The 20,810-nt window shown below is 51.3% G+C and overlaps 1 protein-coding gene across 1 annotated transcript in view; it reads right to left on the bottom strand.

Moving 5' to 3' along the window:
• LOC102436955 (leukocyte immunoglobulin-like receptor subfamily A member 6) overlaps positions 1-17,920 on the bottom strand; it is a 30,194-nt gene extending 12,274 nt beyond the window's left edge. Inside the window, exons 1-9 of the mRNA XM_023747408.1 lie at positions 17,890-17,920; positions 17,695-17,730; positions 17,274-17,558; positions 16,826-17,128; positions 16,314-16,610; positions 15,760-16,062; positions 6,188-6,490; positions 5,679-5,975; positions 5,123-5,425 (exon numbers count right to left, since the gene is read on the bottom strand). Of these exons, the coding sequence (XP_023603176.1) occupies positions 5,123-5,425; positions 5,679-5,975; positions 6,188-6,490; positions 15,760-16,062; positions 16,314-16,610; positions 16,826-17,128; positions 17,274-17,558; positions 17,695-17,730; positions 17,890-17,920 (2,158 nt within the window). The remainder of the gene's footprint in view (positions 1-5,122; positions 5,426-5,678; positions 5,976-6,187; positions 6,491-15,759; positions 16,063-16,313; positions 16,611-16,825; positions 17,129-17,273; positions 17,559-17,694; positions 17,731-17,889) is intronic.
• Positions 17,921-20,810: the final 2,890 nt, after the last annotated feature.

Genomic DNA, 20,810 nt, shown 5'->3' with positions numbered 1-20,810 from the left:
GGTGACTCCCAGAGGTTTCCAGGAGCTGTGGGGGTCCATGTCAGGTTTCCAACCCTCCTGGGAAATGTGAATCCCTTCCCTGGAGTGTGGGGTCTGGGTCCATCCTGGGCTAGTAGACCGACAGAATAGCATACACACTGGGCTCATCTGGGGGCTCCTCTGACAGGGAGGAAGGGGGTGCACATGTCTTCTGTCTGAGGGTCAAGTGGTTCAGCTGGGCGTAGGTGACAGCCTGGAGCAAGGGGAGAGTGAGTAGGAGGAAATGGTTAGAGTTGGGGAAGCCTTGGGGTATGGAGAGGATAGGACCCACCTGACTGTCCATCTGTCTGTCCTCTTCTGCTTGTCTGCCCTTCTTATCCAGTAATCCCCCTGATAGGGAGGAAGGAGAGGTGGCCATTCCCTGCCTGGGTCTTGATGTTGAGCAGTTCACCTGGGCGTACGTCACTCCCTGGGGGTCTTCATCCTGCCTGTTCTGCTGGAGACAGTGAGACAGAACAGTGTCTTCTCGATTCCACTGATGAAATCCTCAAGACTTCAAGCACATGTTGAGAGAGAGATGACTTAATCTTTAAACAGATTAGCTCCCTCTCCTGATGGAATCTGCTGGGCCTTCCTAAGACCTGGAGCCTCTGGATGCTTCTATGGTTCTGACTCTTATCCTAACGTGCTCTCTCTTGCTCATTTGGCTCCAGCTTCATGGCCCATCCTCCTAGAAGCATGTCCTGCCTCAGCACCTGTTCTTTTCCCTGTCCCCCCACCATGCACTCTATCTCCTCCTCTTACTTTATGTTCCTTCACAGCGCTATGCTCTCTGGGACACTGTCTGCTTGTTTGCATATTGTCTCCCTCACCCACAGGGGAGCTCAAGGAGTGTGGAGACAGTGTAGCTCAGGGCTGCACAATGGCCCCTAAAAGCAGCCGTAAACAGTGAGCCCCTTTCACATTTTCTGGATGAATGAATGAAAGGGATCTTGGTGACCTATGGGTAATTCACTTATTTCTGCCTCCTCCTGAGACCTGGGGATTCACAAGGTCAGACAAAGAATTAGGGGCCAACAAAGGAGGCCTGGGAGAAAGGGCCATGAGGCCACAAGGAAACCAGGAGGAGTGAGGCTCAGCAGGACGACCTGGGGGCCCAGAAGGAGAGGTCAGTGTGGACACCGCTGAGAACAAGGAGAGGTGGAGATAGGGAACGAACCATTGAATTAAACTGGGTGACAGAATGTCCTTGTGGCCTGAACAGGAGCAGGGTTCTCACCTGAGGGTCCAGCTCCATGCTCTCCCCAGGCTGTGGGTCCTTCATGACGGCATCTGCTGGGGCAGAATGGGGAGGTGTCTCCTGGTAGGTCCCCAAGTTCTCAGCACTGCAGGCCCTGCCTGCTCCCAGATGGACCACTAACTCAGGGGTGAGGTGAGGCATCAGGTCAGGCAGTGTGCATCTCAGTTCTTCTCACTCTGACCCCACACCCTCCCAGCCTAACCTTCCCCATTGCCTCCTGAAATCCCTGTGCCCACTCCTCCAGGGCAGCTGTCTCTTCCTCTCACAAAGAGTCTCTTCTTGGCTGTCCAAAGCTGGGCTTCAACTGGAGGAGAAGACATGAGTTTTAGGGTCAGAGATGGGCCATAGATGGTGGATGTTTCAGGTCTTTGGGGTAGGAGTTACATGATCTGCAGGCCTCTGTCCTTGGGCTCTGGGTCTGTGGCCCTTGCAGGAGGTTGGACATGAGCCCCTCTCTGGGCCGGTCAAGAGGGACAGTCTCAGCACTGGGAGGTTAGGAGCCACTCCCCATGTGATTCCACAGGAAAGAATAAAACCTTAACACTCAAGTCAGCCAAGATGGCAGCATAGGTAAATACCTGTATTTGCTGCCTCTCACAACCATAGAAAAATTAGAACTAAAATACAGAAAAACTATCATTCAGAACTGCAGGAAAGCTAGCTGAGTGGAAGTACTACAACTAGAGAGGTAAAGAAGAAAGTGCATTGAGATTGGTAGGAGGTACAGAGGCACAGATTGGGCTAGCACCTAGGTATGCCGCTTTTTTTATTTGGGAGGGAAATACAAGCTCCCACTTGTTCTGAGCTCCAGTACTGGGCGAGACTTTGGGGGACCCAGACACATACAGGGAGAAACTGGACTGTCTGGCATCAGGGCAGGAACACGGGGGTGGCTTTCTTCCAGACGGAGGTGTTCGAAATGGTCATTGTTCCTGAGCTGGGACCTCTCCAGTGCAGAGCTGACTGGCAGCCATTGCTGTTTGCTCTACCCTGGAGATTCCCTGAGACACCACCCTATCCAATTTACAACCCCACCCAAGCTGTATGCAGTGGCTTTTGCATATGAATGACTGGTCCTTTCTCTGCCTAAAACCTGTCAAACTGCAGTTGGGTCAGGAAGCCCCAAAGCTATCAAAAGAAGGCAAAGGCCAGCACCACAGCAACCTGCCTTGCTTCACAGCTGGGCCTCATCTGGGCACTTCCAAATTCCACACAAAGAGGAGGAATCTGCAGATCTCTCTGTAGCTCCTGCTGGGCGGCCACAGGCAGTGGCTGACTTTGCATCTCCTTGGAGATCCAAGAGCCAGTGTACCCAGTGCTCAGTGTGAGATCATACCAGGTTACAACTCTTCACATCCATAAGTGACACACCCAAGGGTCAGACTCAGGGAGGACCAAAGCTCCACTGAAGCAAGTCCTGCCCCATAAGGGTATCTGCTGCACAGAAGCACTTCCATTGGCCTGGATTTCAATTCATCCCAGTGATGCCAACAGCAATCAAGGCTCAAATATAACAAGACTGTACATAGCCCACAAAAGGGTGCACCAAGAGTGTCTACCTCAGGTGAGTGAGGAGGCTGAATCACTGGGCCCTATAGGACACCTACTACACAAGACCACTCTATCAACTCAAGGAGACTTAGCAGCTACCCAATACACAGAAACAAACACAGGGAAGCAACCAAAATGCAGAGACAAAGAAACGTGTGACAAATGAAAGAAATGGGAGAAAGCAAACTACTGGATAAACCACAGTTATAAGGTTACTCAAGAATCTTCTAGACACCTCTGAGGAACTTAGTGAGCCCTTCAAGGATCTTAGGGATCTTAGTGAGAATGCCAAAAAATAAAAAAAAAGGACCAGTCAGAAATTAAGCATACACCGACTGAAATAAAGAATAATATACAGAGATTCAACAGTAACAGTAGAGTAGAGGATCCCAAGAATCAAGTCAAAGATTTGAAATACAAGGAAGCAAAAAAACACCCAACAGAAAAAGAAAAAAGAATCCAAAAATATGAAGATAGTGTAAGGAGCCTCTGGGACAACTTCAAGCATACAAACATCCGAATTATGGGGTGACAGGAGAAGAGAGAGAGCAAGATATTGAAAACCTATTTGAAGAAATAATGACAGAAAACTTCCCCTACCTGGTGAAAGAAATAGACTTACAAGTCCAGGATGCTCAGAAAACCCCAAACAAAAGGAATCCAAAGAGGACCACACGAAGACATATCATAATTAAAATGCCAAGAGCAAAAGACAAAGAGAGAATCTTAAAAGCAGCAAGAGAAAAACAGTAGTTACCTACAAGGGAGTACCCACACTGTCAGCTGATTTCTCAACAGAAACTATGCAGGACAGAAGGCAGTGGCAAGAAATATTCAAAGTGATGAATAGCAAGAACCTACAACTAAGATTACTCTACCCAGCAACACTATCATTTAGAGTTGAAGGTCAGATAAAGAGCTTCACAGATAAGAAAAAGCTAAAGGAATTCATCACCACCAAACCAGTATTATATAAAATACTGAAGGGTATTCTTTAAGAAGAGGAAAAAGAAGAAAAAGGTAAAGATAAAAAGTGATGAACAACAAAGTGACAACAAATACATATCTATAAACAAGTGAATCTAAAAATCAAATGAATAAAAAATCTGATGAACAGAATAAACTAGTGCATGTAATAGAATCAGGGGCATGGAAATGGAGTGGACTGACAATTCTCGGGAGGAAGGGGTTGTGGGGGGAGTGCGGGAAGAGATGGGACAAAGATCTTATATGTATGTATGCAGTACCTATGAAAGCAGAGAGTGGGGTGGCAGGGGCTGGGGTGGGGTGGGAACCGGGTGGAAGGGAGCTATGGGGGAGAAAAAGAGGGACATCTGTAATAATCTGAACAATAAAGATTAAAATAACCAAAACCCTAACACCCACTTGTGTGCATATTTCATGAGACTGTCTGACATTGTTTCCTTTCTAGGTTTTCTGATTTCAGATTCTGGAAAAGTCTTTTCTCAGATGACCATCTCCATCCATTTGATTTCCCATGGCAGGTGCTCTGAGCACCCCATTGTGTGACCCAGGTCACCCCTTTCCCTACTCACCTGACGTCCTGCCTTTGCTCTGACATTGGTGCCGGAGGAGGAGGAAGAGGAGGAGGGAGAGTAACAGGATGAGGGTAACTGAGATCCCGATCAGGATGTTCAGGTTCCATTTGGGACCTAGGACATGAGTGACGTCATGATGAGCCAGTGATACCATTTGATGAGCACCTACTGTGTGTGAGGCACATACTGGGGTCTGTCCCTCATCTCCTCTCACCTGACAGCAGTCATGCACCAGGGATTGCTGACCCCACCACCCACTTCCATGCGGCTCAGAGAGGTCAATCACATACCCCAGGTCACCCATCTTGGATGGAGCAGGGTTGAGACTGGGACCCAGGACTGTGGGTTCCCTGTGCTGTCCTCACACTGCCCCCCAGGGGGACACCAGCTCTGTGCTCTGGGCTCCTCATCTGGGGCCTGTGGTGGAGGGCTGGGGCCCCACAGGTTCTTGGGAAGGACAAGAAGAAGGTGAGGAGCTGGTGCTGTCCTGGAGTAGGAACTTCTCTCAGACTTCTACTACATCTGTGCTGGGGCTCCGAAGACACTCCCACTGCCCACCTACCCCTTCAGACCCGCGTGAGGGGGAGGGAGAGTATAGGGTGGGAGGGCCTCTAAGGAAGAGAAAACTTCTGGATGACCATCCTAGAGCCCCTCACCAATATTTCAGCCTATAATTCCCCTGGGGAGGGGACCCTGAGATGGCAGCTCAGCAGACAGGGTCAGGGGCCCTCACCTGAGACCAGGAGCTCCTGGGGCTCACTGGGGAGTGACAGCAGGAAGGGGGAGGTGCTGTGTGAGCTGTAGCACCTGTAGGTGCCCCCGTGGGCTGAGGTCACAGGACTCATGGAGAACTCCGCCTGGGATTGCTGAGCTCGGTGCTTTGATCTCAGACACAGGGGGGGAACCTCTGCCCCCTCCTTGGACAGCAGGAACGTGTCCCTCGGGCTCTGTGACTGACACAGCAGGGTCACGTTCTCTCCTGAGGCCACCCTGGGGCCTGGCTGCACCGAGAGGGAGGGTCTGTCAGGCAGGTGTCCTAGAGAGAGGGAGGGAGGGTGAGGGCTGCCTGCTCACCTTGTTGTGACCTGAGAGTCACCAGGGCTCTCTCTGAGGACCCTCCTCTCTGTCTGTCTCTGTTTCTCTGAGTTTCCCCTTTTCTTCCACCCCCTGTCTCTCTCTGTTTCTCTCCCTCCCTGGGGGCCTGCATTTTCATTCTGACCTCACAACCTGAGACCCCAGCAGGGCCTGTTCAGAGTCAGGGACCCTGACTGAACCCACGGGCTCCTCACCTGCCACCAGGATGTCCAGGGGGTCACTGGGGGCCGACCACTCAGAGGAGAGGTTGTATCCACCGTAGCATCTGTACCGGCCCCCGTGGGAGCTGCTCACAGTGCCCAGGGGGAAGTGGGCCTGAGAGAGCCCAGCCTGGGACTGCAGGACAAGGCTCTGGGAGAGGTCCGGTTCACCCTCCTTGTGCAGAGCGAATCTGTCATAGCTGACATCAGAGCGACACTGGAGGGAAAGTCTCTGTCCAGAGGCCACGATGGGGGCCTGCTGGCTCAGGAGGGAGGGCTTCCCAGACTCACCTGGGGAGACCAGACATGAATTACAGGGGCTGCTCCTCCCATAACCCCTTCTCCTGGCCTAGCCCCCAGGTTTTACTGTCTCTCTCTGTGTCTCAGGCCCAGGGGCTCCTGTGCTACACTCTCCGCACCCCTTCACATGGGGCTCCCCTCCCAGAGAAGATGCCAATATGTCTGGTGCCTCAATCCATGGATGGGAGCAGGATGGGACTTACCTGGGATCAGGAGCTCCAGGGCATCACTGGGGTATGACCACACCTGGGGGCTGTTCCTGTAACAGCCATAGCATCTGAACCTCCACCTGTGAATGGGACTCACAGGACCCACAGGGAACAGGGCCTGGGACTGCCCACTGGGCTGTGGCTGTGAGTCCAGGGTCCAGGAGACCCTGTCTTTTCCTTCCTTAGTCAGAATGAACCTGTCAAACACCTCCCTTGAGCCACACTGGAGGGTAAGGTTCCCTCCTGAGGTCACGACCGGGCTTGGCAGGGCTGAGAGGCTGGGTTTGCTGAAGGAGCCTAGGAGAGGAGGAGACAGCCTATTAAATGGGGCTCACACCTCCCTCATGTCGCCAAGGGCTCGGCTGTGAGATGGAGACACCCTGAGAGCAGACCCCCTTCCTGAGGGCAGAGCCCGAGGCTGGGACCCCTGAGAGTCCTCTCACCTGTTGCCCGCAGCTCCAGGGAGTCACTGGGATCTGACCTGCCAGTGGAGCTGTTATAATAACAGGAGTATCTCCCTGCATCATGCTCTGTGATGTTTGTGATGGAGAACTTGGTCTTGGTTGTGAACTTCCTTTCAGTCTGTGTGTTCCAAAGCACACGTTTTCCTTCCTTATAGAGATCAAACTTCTGGGCCTCCAGGGTCCCCTCACACCAGAGGGTCACAGGGCTCCCATAAGGGATCACAGGGCCTGGTTCAGCCCACAGGGTGGGTTTGGGGAGGGTCCCTGGAAGGAAACCAGAAGCTGCGTTACAAAGCCCTTCCCCGCCCTCATCCCCCAGCTCATCCAGGACCTCTGTGCTCCCTCCTGAGCCCCTGGGGTGAAGTAACAGGTGGGACCTGGAGCCTGGGGAGGACTCACCTGCCTGCACGTGGATCCTCTGGCCCAGACTCAGCCCTGGAAGAGTCAATTTGAGAGATTTGCATCCGGACATCTGAGCTGATTCTCCTCCCATCAGGGCCCCGTCCACTCGAGCTGCCTGAGCCTGAGGTTTCCCATGAACAAGGGGGTGCCACCACCCCTCCTGCTGCCCCTCCCCGTGTCCACAACTGACCGAGGCAGAGAAGAGCAGAGAGGATGGACATCATGGCGTCTGCTCTCAGGGCTCCTGCTGTGCAAATGGAGGAGACTTATGGCTTGAAAAACAGAGACGCACAGGATGTGGTGGGTCAGAAGCTGCTGCAGCCCTTCCGGGTCCGCAAGCTGTGAACCCATTGCCTGCGGACTGTCCCGCCCTGGGCCTGGCTCTGAGTTTCCCCAAACTGAGTGCTCAGGAGGAGAGAAGGCTCTTGGGGGTCAGATGCCTGATCCCTCCCAGGCACTGCAGGAATCATTTCCTTTGTTCCAGGCGACTCTACACATGTGGTCTGGCCTTTGGATTCCGTGACGACAATTTTGAAGGGACTTTGCAGTGTCACGTTGGTGCTGCTCATCCATCAGGAAACAGTCTCAACTCCCAGTGAAGTTTCCATAGCAGAGGTTTTAGTGCTTCATTCCTCAGTTGTTAACTTGAAGCTCAAAATGGAACTGCCGATGGGCCCAGCAGATCCCACTTGTGGAAATATATCCTCAGAACCCGAAACACCAATCAGAAAGATTGTTCATAGCTAAGACCTGGAAATAGCCCCAGTGCCCATCTGTAGATGGGTGGGTAAAAAAGCTGTGGTACATTTACACCAGGGAATACTATCCAGCTCTGAAAAAAGAAGGACCCCTTACCCTTTGAGACAGCATGGAGCCACCTGGAGCATATTATGCTAAGTGAAATAAGCCAGTCAGAGAAACACAAATATTCCCTGATTTCACTTATATGTGGCATCTAATGAACAATGTAACTTGATCAAAAAAATAAGTCCAGAGGCATGCTGCATGGAACAACTGGACAGATCTCAGAGAAGGGAGGGCGGCAGAAAAAGATTAACTGAGGAACTTACCTACATATGTGCATAGCTCAAAGCCATAGATATTAGTGTGTAGAAGGCCTGCAGTGGGGTGTGTGTTGGGTGGAGGGAGGTGCCATTTAGGAAGAGATGAAGGCCATCTGTAATAATGTCAATAATAATACAAAAAATACAGTATTATCTTGAAGGGGAAGGCTATGTATATAATAATAAAAGAGCAATATGCTAATTAGACTGGTCTTCCTTCTGGATGTCCTTTCAGACGAAGCCGGGACTGTGAGGCAAGCCCAGGTCCCAGGTGCCAGAGGGAAGGTGGTGCTGGCAGACAGGGGAATGAAGGCCTACTCTTGCATGAATTTCATGCATCAGGCCTCTAGTCTATCTATATCTATATCTACATGTATATGTATATGTATATGTATATGTATATGTATATGTATATGTATATGTATATCTATATCTATATCTATATCTATATCTATATCTATATCTATATGTGTATCATCTATCTATCAATCTTTCTATCTATCTATCTATCTATCTATCTATCTATCTATAATCTATCCATCTATCTATCTATCAATCTATATCTCCTATCTAATAAAAGACAAAAAGGGTAATTGACCGTACCTTCGCTACACTTCCAATTGGCTAAATCAGGACTACATGCAAATTAAATGCCAAGAAAGATGGCGGTTAACTGCCAAGAAAACAGCAGTTAATTTGCATACATAGGCGCAATGATGGGATGGAAGAAAGGTGATCAGAAACCCAGGCGGCAGGCGAGAATCGGGTGGCAGGGCAAAGGCAGCCCGACCCCTGGATCGGAGAACCGGGGCCGCCTTTGCCTGCCCCCAACTGGTGACCACTATCGGAAAGCCGGGCCATAGGCAAGGCGGCACCCCTGGGACCCCGGAGCCGCTTTGCCTGCTGCCCGTGATCATGATCAGAAAGCCAGGCCAGAGGCAAGGCGGTCCCCTGGTACCCCGGAGCCAGTCCACGAGGTCTGCAGGAGAAGCAGCGATCAAGCTATGAGGGGGAGGGTCGGGGGTGGAAGGAGCTACAGGAGCAGCTCTGGCCAGAGACTGAAGACTCCCGCTGGAGTGAGGAGCAAAGACTGAAGGCTCCAGCCACAGCAAAGACTGTGTCCAGAGTGAAGATGGAAGGCGGTGGCCAGAGTGAAGGTCTGGGTCCCAGGTGCCAGAGGAAAACTGGTGTCAGCAGCCAGGGGAAGGGAAAGCCTATTGCACGAATCTTTTCATGCAACAGGCCTCTAGTGTGTGTGTGTGTGTGTGTGTGTGTGTGTGTGTGTGTGTGTGTATAAAAGCCTAAGCGACCAAATGACCAAATGACTGGTGAACCGGTCAACTGGTCACTATGATGCACACTGACCACCAGGGGGCAGATGCTAAATGCAGGGGCTGCCCCCTGGCTGTCAATGCAGTCCCACAGCGGGAGTTCTGTTCAGCTGACCTACGTGAGCCAGATGCAGGGCTCACTGTTGGTGAGCACAGCTGCAGTGGAGCGAGCCTCTCCCACCTCCGTGGTAGCACTACCGAGTGGGGGCAGGCGCTTAGGGTTGGCCAGGATGAGCGGAGCGCCACAGCGCCCGGCTGGGGCTTGGACTCCTCCTCAGTGACCTGCCACTTCACATGCTACCACATCCCTTGGGGTACATCAGACTGTGGGTTTTGGCCCTATCCCGCAGCCAGGTCTGGGATAAGGTGCAGGACAGGCTGAGGAACTCCACCAGTGCATGAATCTGTGCACTGGGCCTCTAGTATAAAAAGAAAATAAGAATGCTAATGGCAACATTATGGGAGACATACCAAGACAGGAATGACAGATGTCAGAGGGGAGGAGAGTGGGGCCGGGGACTTGGTGAAGAATAGGAAGCCGTTCACTAAAGAACATACATGCACAGCCCATGGACACAGACAGTGTGGTGAGGCCAAGGGAGGGGGAAATGGGGTGGGTGGAGGTGGGTAAACGGGAGAAATGGGGGACATCTGTAACAGTGTCAACATTAAAAATTAAAGATATTTAATGATTTTGTTGTTTAGTTTCCACATTTAAGTGATTTATATGAAATGTGTCTGACTGGCTTATTTCACTTAGCATACAAACCGGCAGGTCCATCCATGCTGTGGCAGAAGGTAGGACAGGACTTCCTTCTTTCTCACAGCCGAGTAGTACTCCATCGTGTAAACGTACCACAGCCTTTTAATCCACTCATCTATTGATGGGCACGTGGCTGCTTCCACATCTGGGCTGTTGTAAATAATGCTACAGTGAACATAGGGGATGTGTATAGTGTTTCAAATGAGCGTTTCAGGTTTCTTCAATGATATGCCTAGAATTGGAATCACTGGGTTGAATGGCAGTTCCATTTTTTTTTTGAGGAACCTCCATACTGCTTTCCACAGAGGCTGCACCCGTCTGCATTCCCAGCAGCGGTGCACGAGGGCTCCCTCTTCTCCACATCCAGCACTTGCCTTACTCAGATGATTAGTGACTTTGTGAATTATCAGCGGAGTGAAGGCAGGCTCTGCAAAAAATGGTGCTGGGAAAATTGTACAGGTAAATTCAAAAAAGAAAGAAAGAAAGAGAGAGAGAGAGAGAGAGAGAGAGAGAGAGAGAGAGAGAGAGAGAGAGAGAGAAAGAAAGAAAGAAAGAAAGAAAGAAAGAAAGAAAGAAAGAAAGAAAGAAAGAAAGAATCTATACCACCCACTTACACCATACACAGGAGTACATTCAAAATGGATAAAAGACTTCAATGTAAGTCACAAAGACATATAATTCCCAGGAGAGTGACACATCATGTGTTGTCACCTCAGAAGCAGGCAAGGAGCAGAAATTCAGAAACACTAAGTCCATATTCAGCTCCTCTCGACCTGCACTTCCGGAGACTGAGGACTTGGGGACCAGGGTGCTTCTGAGGAAGAGGAGGCAGGGGCTGAGCCAAGCTGAGAAGGACACAGGATGTGGGGGCAGGGCCCTCACTAGGTGTTTGCCTCACATGAAGGCGACACCTTCTTCTCACCCTAAAAATAGCAGGTGCTGAGGGTCTGACTAGAACCACATTTCCAAACAACCTACATGTATTTGTTTTTTACTGAATTTTTTATTTACTGGGGTGACATTGCTTAATAAAATTATGCAGGTTTCAGGTATACGATTCTACACTACGTCATCTGTATATGGTATTGTGTGCTTATTACCCTAAGTCTAGTCTATTTCCACACAACTTACCCCATTTTTACCCACCCCGCACCCTTCCTCTGGCAGTCACCATAGTATTGTCTGTGTCCATGAGTCTTTCTTTTATTTCTTTGCTTAATCCATTCACCCTTCCCCCCAGCCCACAACCCCTCTCCTCTGACAGCTGTCAGTCTGTTCTCTGTATTCATGAGTCTCTCTCCACTATGTTTTATTTTGTTTATTAGATTCCAAATATGAGTGAAATCATAGGGAACATGTCTTTCTCCAACTGGCTTATTTCACTGCAGATCATGCTCTCCAGATCCATTCATGCTCTTGCAAAAGGTAAGAGTTCCTTCTTTATTTGACAGCTGCACAATATTCCATTGTGTAAATATACCATAGCTTTCATCTGCTGGTGGGCACTTGGGCTGTTTCCAGATCTTGGCTTTTGTGAATAAGGCTGCTGTGATCATAGAGGGGCATAGATATTTGTGGATTTATTGATGATAAGCCATTCTGAAAGGTGTGTGGTTTGGATTGGCGTCTCTCTGATGATTAGTGATGTTGAGCATCTGTTCATATGTCTACTGGCCGCCGATTTGTCCTCTTTGGAGAAGTGTCTATCTAGGTCCTCCGCCAAATATTTTTTATTGAATTGTTTTGGGGGTTTTGGTGTTAAGCTTTATAAGTTCCTTATAAATGTTGGACAATAAGTCCTTATCAGATGTATTGGCTAATAGTTCTCCATTCGGTGGGTTGTCTTTTCATTTTGTTGATGGTTTCCTTTGCTATGCAAAGCCTTATCATTTCATCTTTACACCTTCATTTAGAAAAAAATGCTATTGCTTAACTAATCATTTTTAGTTGACCTTTTTTATTAAACCATAGTTGGCATACAATGTCATATTAGTTTTAGATGTGCAACACAGATATGATATTTATTATTGACTATCTTCCCTTTCCCTTCTGACCTATCCTTCCTTCCCTCCCATCTGGCAATAATCAGTCTGTTATTTATTTCTATGGGTCTGTTTTTGTTTCCTTTGCTTTGAGGATGTGAAAAATCCCAGAGGTAAGTTAGATCTTTCCTTGTCTGAAACATTTCACGCAGCATAATGCCCTCTAAGTCCATCCATGTTGTCCCAAATGGCAGTATTTCATTCTATTTTTGGTTGGTTTATATTTCAATACAGGCCCAATGCATGAAGTTCGTGCATTGGGGCAGGGGGGTGGTGGTTCCTCAGCATGGCCTGCACCTTCTCACAATCCAGGACCACTGGCTCCTAACCACTAGCCTGCCTGCCTGTTTGATCACCCCTAACCGCTCTGCCTGCCTGATCACCCCTAACAGCCTCTGCCTCGGCCCCTGCCACTGCGGCTTCATCCAGATTGATGTTGGGAAGGTCGTTCTGCTGTCCAGTCTAATTTGCATATTATGCTTTTATTATTATAGATAATGCATACTAGCCACATCTTTATCATCTAGATGTCTATGGATCTAAAGTATCAACACAATGTTTTGTTTTTCTAAATCCTAGACATAATAGATTAGCCCATTGATTTTTTAAGGTTCTTAATTTTATTATTTCATAGGTTTGATGTGTCATATTTACATTACAATTCCAGTTAAAACATTCACTTTGTTCACACATTGATTATTGGGAAGTCTATTATTTTGATTTCCAAATGTAGAGATATTGGCTCATCTTTGACTACAGAATGAGGTGACTCCCTGAGAGTCCCAGGGGCACCTCAGGTCTCCACGGTTGGTGGGGCACTAGCCAAGTGTCCAGAGGTGTATCTTTCCTGCCTACTGGGGTCCCTGCATACCCCTCCCTGGAGTGTGGTGGTCTGAGTCCATCCTGAGCTAGTGGATGGCTAGAGCAGCGTACACACTGGGCTCTTCTGAGGGATCCTTTGATGGGGAGAATGGGAGTGAACTTTTCTGTTGTCTATGGGCCAATAGGTTCAGCTGTGCATAGGGCACATCCTGGGGGGCATCAGATGCAGCAGCCTGGAGCAGGGGGAGAGAGAGGGATGAAACATGGTTGGGGTTTGAGAGCCTTGGGGCCTGGGGAGGATGGGACTCACCTGACTGTCCATCTGTCTGTCCTCTTCTGCTTGTCTGTCCTTCATGTCCAAAAATTCCCCTGATAGGAAAGGAAGAGAGGTGGTCATTCCCTGCCTGAGTCTTGGTGGTGAGCAGTTCACCTGGGCGTACAGACTCCCTGAGGGCCATCATTCTGCCTGCTCTGCTGGAGAGAGACAGTGGGACAGAACAGCGTCTCCTTGATTTCACTGTTGAAATCCTCCTGTCACTTATCCTCATGTTGCCAGATCCAGCAATAGATTAAAAAGATCACACACCGTGACCAAGGAGGACTTTCTCTGGAGATGCAAGGATGGTTCAATATTCTCGAATCAATAAACGTGATACACCACATAAACAAAATGAAGGATAAAAATCACATGACCTTATCAATAGATTCGGGAAAAGTGCTTGTGAGAATGATTCCTATTCATGAGGCTGAAAAGGATGAAAGATGACCTTACCTCTGTCCATCTGTGCTGACAGTGAGTGTATTTTTCCTAGGATTTCTGATTTGAGATTCTGGAGAAATCCTTTTCTCAGCTGACCTTCTCCATCTATTTGGTTTCCAGTAGCAGGTGTCTGAGCCCCCCTCCTGTGACCCAGGTCACCCCCTTCCCTACTCACCTGAGGTCCTGCCTTTGCTCTGACGCTGATGTCGGAGGAGGAGGAAGAGAAGAAGGGAGAGCAGCTGGAACAAAGCCACCAAGACCCCTATCCAGTACCATTTGGGATCTAGGACAATAGTGACTTCATGAATGAGCCAATGATGCCATTTAATGAGAACCTACTGTGTGAGAGGCACATGCTGGGACTGCCATTTATTTCCTCTCACCTCACAGCGGTCATGCACCAGGCATTGCTGACCCCACCACCCCCTTCAATGAGGCTCAGAGAGGTTAATCACCTCAGAGAGGTCACCCAGCCTGGATGGGGCTGGGCAGGGACTGGAACCTGGGACTGTGGGTTACCTGTGCTGGCCTCACACCCCATGCCCACATCCCAAGTGGACACTGCTTTGTGCTCTGGAGTCCTCCTCTGCAGGATCCTGTCCATGTCTCATTTGGAGCTGAGGGTCCTTCCTCATTACCGTCCCCAGCACAGCAGGGACAGGGATAGGCAGGGTTTGGGGTGGATTCTGAGTCTCGCCTGCATCCCTCTCCACCTACAGGTCTCTGACTGTCCCCTAGGAAGGTCGGGCTGGGCTGGGGGCTCTGTCCTCCTGAGCTCTGTGAGGCCCTTATGTCAACTCATCTCCCAGCAGCCTGTGAGCAGGATGGGACCAGGGATGAGCAGACAGGAACCCGACACTCAGAGGAGAGAAGGGGCCGCCCAGCCCCACAGCAGGAGCAGCAGAGCCAGGAGCTGAGCCAGGGCTGATCCACCCTGTTCCCTCCTCTGAGCTGAGCCTGAGCTGAGGGGAGGACTGGGTGCCCGGACCCTTGTCCTGTCTGACCCTCCCTGTACAGTGTCACCGTCACTGAGACAGAGGGGACAGGCCCCATAACATCAGGTCCTGGGGGCTTCCCTGTGAGGCCCCTCTCCCAGGAGGTCAGGGCCAGAACTGACAGGAAATCTAAGCTCTGGACAAGGATTCTCTCCTTTTACACTGGGAGACACTGAGGCGCAGACAGGGGAAGGGTGAGTCCAAGTCAGCAAATCCAGAAGGGCCTGGACCACCGCATGGCTCATCCCCTTTCCCCCATGGAGGAACCCACCACCTCCCCACAGAGCCCCTCATTTACCCATCTGTATGCCTGACCCTGTGGGTGGGAGACCGATCCCCAGAGCCTCCTGTGGATGAGGATGGGGCAGGAGGGTGGGGGCTGCCTTCTCCCCACATGGGACCACGTTCACTTCCCCAGCCTGCGCCCTGACATCGTCCTCTGCCATGACCACTCCACCCATCACCTGAATCAGACCCTGGGACTCCCAGCCCCTCTGGGACACAGGCCCGTCCTTGAGGATCTGGGTGACTTGATCCCCTGACAGACTCTCAGGACTTGCTGGGTGGGCTGTGCTCCCTCTGAGCAGAGCTCCCGGGACTCACCAGCTGTGGAGGTGGGTGGGGGGCTGGGGCCTCCAGAGGGTCCTGGAAATGAGGACAGGAAGAGGGTGAGAGGCTTGGGCTGATCCTGGACCCCATTTCACACAGACACCCTCTTACATCTGTGCTGTGGCCCCTGAGGCCCTCCCACTACCTCAGTATCCAGGTGAGGGGACGGGGGTGGACGGGGTGGGAGGGCCTCTAAGGAAAAGATCTCCTTGGGGTGACCATCCTGAGAGCCCCAAACTCCCTTACAGCCCATAATATTTCTGGGGACAGGACCCTGAGCTGACAGCTCAGCCGATAGGGTTTGGGCCCCTCACCTGAGACCAGGAGTTCCAGGGGCTCACTGGGGTGTGACAGATGGTAGGGAGAGATGGTGGATGAACTGTAGCACCTGTAGGTGCCCGTGTGGGCTGAGGTCACAGGACTCATGGAGAACTCTGCCTCGTACTGCTGAGCTCGGTACTTTGATCCCATACGCAAGGGGGGACCAGCTGCCCCCTCCTTGGACAGAAGGAAAGTGTCCCTCCAGCTTTGGGACTGACACAGCAGGGTCACGTTCTCTCCTGAGGCCACCCTGGGGCCTGGCTGCACCAAGAGGGAGGGTGTGTCAGGCAGGTGTCCTAGAGAGAGGGAGGGAGGGTGAGGGCTGCCTGCCCACCTTGTTCTGACCTGAGAGTCACCAGGCCTTTCTCTGAGGACCCTCCTCACTGTCTGTCTGTTTCTCTGAGTTTACCCCTCTCTCCTCCCATCCCCTGCCTCTCTATCTCTTTTCCTCCCTGGGCCCCACACCGTCATTCTGGCCTCATCACCTGAGACCCCCAGCAGGGCCTGATAAGAGTCTGGCTCGAGATTGTACCCACTGGGTCCTCACCTGCCACCATGATGTCCAGGGGGTCACTGGGGGCCGACCACTCAGAGGAGAGGTTGTATCCACCGTAGCATCTGTACCGGCCCCCGTGGGAGCTGCTCACAGTGTCCAGGGGGAAGTGGGCCTGCGAGAGCCCAGCCTGGGGCAGCAGGACAAGGCTGTGGGGGAGGCCCTGTTTGGTCTCCTTGTGCAGAGCGAATCTGTCATAGCCGACATCAGAGCGACACTGGAGGGTCAGGCTCTGTCCAGAGGCCACGATGGGGCCCTGCTGGCTCAGGAGGGAGGGCTTCCCAGACTCACCTGGGGAGACCAGACAAGAGTTAGAGGGGCTGCTCCTCCCATAACCCCTTCTCCTGTCCTGCCCCCCAGGTCGCACTCTCTCTCCCTGTGTCTCTGCCCCGGGAGCTCTTGTGCTCCCCCTCCCCACCCCTTCACAAGGGGCTCCCCTCCCAGTGAAGATGCCAAAGTGTTTGATGCCTGGATCCAAGGAGGGGACCAGGATGGGACTTACTCACCTGGGATCAGGAGCTCCAGGGCATCACTTGGGTGTGACCACACCTGGGGGCTGTTCCTGTAACAGCCATAGCATCTGAACCTCCACCTGTGGCTGGGGGTCACGGGGCCCACACGGAACATGGCCTGGGACCGGCCACTGGGGTGTGGTTCTGAGTCCTGGGTCCAGGAGAGCCTGTGATCTCCTTCCTTAGTCAGAATGAACCTATCAAATCCCTGCTGTGAGCCACAGTGGAGGGTCACGTTCCCTCCTGAGGTCACCACAGGGCTGGGCATGGCTGAGAGGCTGGGTTTGCTGTAGGATCCTAGGAGAGGGGGAGGCAACTTGTTAAATAGGTTCACTCTTCCCTCATGTCCTTCAGGGCTGGGTTCTGAGAAGGAGACACCCGGAGAGCAGACGCTCTTCCTGAGGGCAAAGCCTTAGGCTGGGACCCCTGAGTGTCCTCTCACTTGTCACCACCAGCTCCAGGGGGTTACTGGGCTCTGACCAGCCAGTGGGGCTGTTAGAAGAACAGGAGTATCTCCCTGCATCGTGCTCTGTGATGTGTGTGATGGAGAACTTGCCCTTGGTTGTGGACTTCCTTTCAGTCTGTGTGCTCCAAAGCACATGTTTTCCCTCCTTGTACAGATCAAACTTCCAGGCCTCCAGGGTCCCCTCACACCAGAGGGTCACAGGGCTCCCATAAGGGATGAGATCTCCTGGTTCAGCCCAGAGGGTGGGTTTGGGGAGGGTCCCTGGAAGGAAACCAGAAGCTGCATTACAAAGCCCTTCCCCACCCTCATCCCCCAGCTCAGCCCAGCACCTCTGTGCTCCCTCCTGAGCCCCAGGGGTGAAGTAACAGGTGGGACCTGGAGCCTGGGGAGGACTCACCTGCCTGCACTGGGGTCCTCTGGTCCAGACTCAGCCCTGGAAGAGAGTGTCTGTGAGAGATTGGCACCTGCACGTCTGAGCTGATTCCCCTCCCATCAGGGCCCCGTCCACTTGAGCTGCCAAAGCCTGAGGTTCCCCATGAACAAGGGGGTGCCGCCACCCCTCCTGCTGCCCCTCCCTGTGTCCACAACTGACCGAGGCAGAGAAGAGCAGAGAGGATGGACATCTTGGCGTCTGGGCTCAGGGCTCCTGCTGTGCAAATGGAGGAGGCTTAGGGTCGGAAAAACAGAGACGCACAGGAAGTGGTGGGTCAGAAGCTGTTGCAGCCCTTCCGGGTCCGCAAGCTGTGAACCCACTGCCTGCGGACTCTCCCGCCCTGGGCCTGGCTCTGAGTTTCCCCAAACTGAGGTCTCAATAGGAGAGAAGGCTCTTGGGGGGCAGGTGCCTGATTCCTCCCCGGCATTGCACCGATCATTTCCTTTGTTGGTCTGGCCTTTGGATTCTGTGACGACAACTTTGAGTGGACTTTGCAGTGTCAGGTTGGTGCTGTTCCATCAGGAAACAGTCTCAACTCACACTGGACATTTTTATAGCAGAGGTGTTAGTCATTTATTCCTCAGTTGGTAACAGGATGCTCAAAAATGGAACTGCCAATGTAGCCACCTGATCCCACTGGTGGAAATACATCCTCAGAACCCGACACATCAGTCAGAAAGAAGGTATGCTCCCCTGTGTTCATAGCAGCACAATTTACAACAGCTAAGACCTAGAAACAGCCCAGGTGCCCAGCTGGGCGTGAGTGGATAAAACAGCTGTGGTACATTTATACTATGGAATACTATGCAGGTATAATAATAGAAGGATCTCTTACCTTTTGAGACATCGTGGAGGGACCTGGAGAGTATTATGCCGAGTGAAATAAGCCAGTCAGAGAAAGACAAATATTGCAGGATTTCACTTATATGTGGACTCTATTGAACAATATAACTTGATAAAAAAAATAAGTCCAGAGGCATGCTGCATGGAACAACTGGACAGATCTCAGGGAAGGGAGGGGGGCAGAAAAAGATTAACTAAAGAACTCTCCTGCATATATGCATAGCTCAAAGCCATAGATATTAGTGTGCAGAAGGACTGCGGTGGGGTCTGTGCTGCGTGGAGGAGGGATATAGGCAGAGATGAAGATCATCTGTAATAACGTCAATAATATTACAAACGATACAGTATTATCTTGAAGGAGAAGGCTATCTATATATATAAAAGCCTAAGTGACCAAATAACTGGTTGATCGTTTGCACACAGACCACCAGGGGGCAGACACTAAATGCAGGAGCTGCCCTCTAGTGGTCAGTGTGCTCTCACAGCTGGAGCACCGTCCAGCTGACCTAGTGAGCCAGACCCGGGCTCACTGCTGGTGAGCACAGCTGCAGTGCCCCAAGCCTCTCCCACCTCTGCGGCTGCACTACTGAATGGTGGCGGCAGGCGCTGCAGGGCTGGCCAGGATGAGCATGAGTGGCGTGGCACCCAGCCCAGGTTTGGGCTCCTCCTCGCCCACCTGCTGCTTTGCGCACTACTACATCCCTCAGGGGGTGTCAGACTGCCGGTTTCGGTTCCATCTCTCAGCCTGGCCTGCAGGGATTGGGCCAAACCGGCAGTCTGACATCCCCTGAGGGGTCCTGGATTGGGAGAGGGTGCAGGCCAGGCTGAGGGATCCCACATGTGCATGAATCCGTGCACTGGGCCTCTAGTATAGAAAGAAAATAAGAATGCTCATGACGACATTATGGGAGACATACCAAGACAGGAAGAGAAACAGATTGACAGAGTGACAGATGTCCAAGGAGAGGAGAGTGGGGCAGTGTGGGGGGGCTTGATGCAGAATGTGAAGTGATTCACCTAAGAACATATATGCACAGCCCAAGAACACAGACAAAAGAGTAGTGAGGGCCAAGGGAGGGGAAGGTGGGGTGGGTGGCAGTGAGCAAATGGGAGAAATGGGGGACATCTATAACAGAGTCAACAATAAAAGTCCTATATAATAAAGAGCTAATATGCCAATGGTCATCACGCCCTCACGCCCTTGCGCCCTCATGCCAGGGCCAGGTGACCTGAGGCTCGGCCGGGGGACCTGAGGCTGGGCCCCCTCCCAGCGGGGATTGACGGGAGTGGGGCTGGCCAGGTCTGGGTCTCCCGTGATTTCTAGGCACGTGTGGGTGGGGGGGGGTACTTGACTCTGGGTCCTGTAGCACACCCCAGACTCTGACAGGAGGGGGACTTTCATATACATTTTACTAATTTTCTTTCATCTTGGACACTTCTATTATAGAGAATGGGCAAATAGCAATATTAAAATATTTCCTCTAATTAATTCCCCCTTTTAATGTGCATGAATTTCATGCACTGGGCCACTCGTTAAATATATTTAATGATTTTGTTGTTTAGATTCCACATTTAAGTGATTTTATGTGAAGCCAGTCTTACTCTGGCTTATTTCACTTAGCATACAAACCGGCAGGTCCATCCACGCCGTGGCAGAAGGTAGGATTTTCTTGTTTCTCACAGCCGAGTAGTACTCCATCGTGTAAACCTACCACAGCTATTTAATCCACTCATCTACTGATGCTCACGTGGCTACTTCCACATCTTGGCTGTTGTAAATAATGCAACAATGAACATAGGGGATGCATATATTCTTTTGAATGAGCTTTTCAGGTTTCTTTGATGATATCCCCAGAAGTGGAATCACTGGGTTGAATGGCAGTTCCATTTTTTTTACTTTTTGAGGAACCTCCTTACTGCTTTCCACAATGGCTGCACCCGTCTGCATTCCCAGTAGCTTTGCACAAGGGCTCCCTCTTCTCCACATCCAGCACTTGCATTTCCCTGATGATTAGTGACTTTGTGACTATACAGCGGAGTGAGGGTAGGCTCGCAATAAATGGTGCTGAGAAAATTGGACAGGTACATGCAAAAAAAAAGAAAGGAAGGAAGGAAGGAAGGAAGGAAGGAAGGAAGGAAGGAAGGAAGGAAAGAAGGAGGGAAGGAGGGAAGGAAACTTACCACCCGCTTACACCATACACAAGAGTACACTGAAAATGGATAAAAGACTTCAATGT

Source organism: Myotis lucifugus, unplaced genomic scaffold (assembly GCF_000147115.1).
Source record: "Myotis lucifugus unplaced genomic scaffold, Myoluc2.0 scaffold_862, whole genome shotgun sequence".
Taxonomy (NCBI): Eukaryota; Metazoa; Chordata; class Mammalia; order Chiroptera; family Vespertilionidae; genus Myotis; species Myotis lucifugus.
The sequence above is the reverse complement of the archived record's forward strand: the minus strand, read 5'-3'. Positions and strand labels throughout refer to the sequence as shown.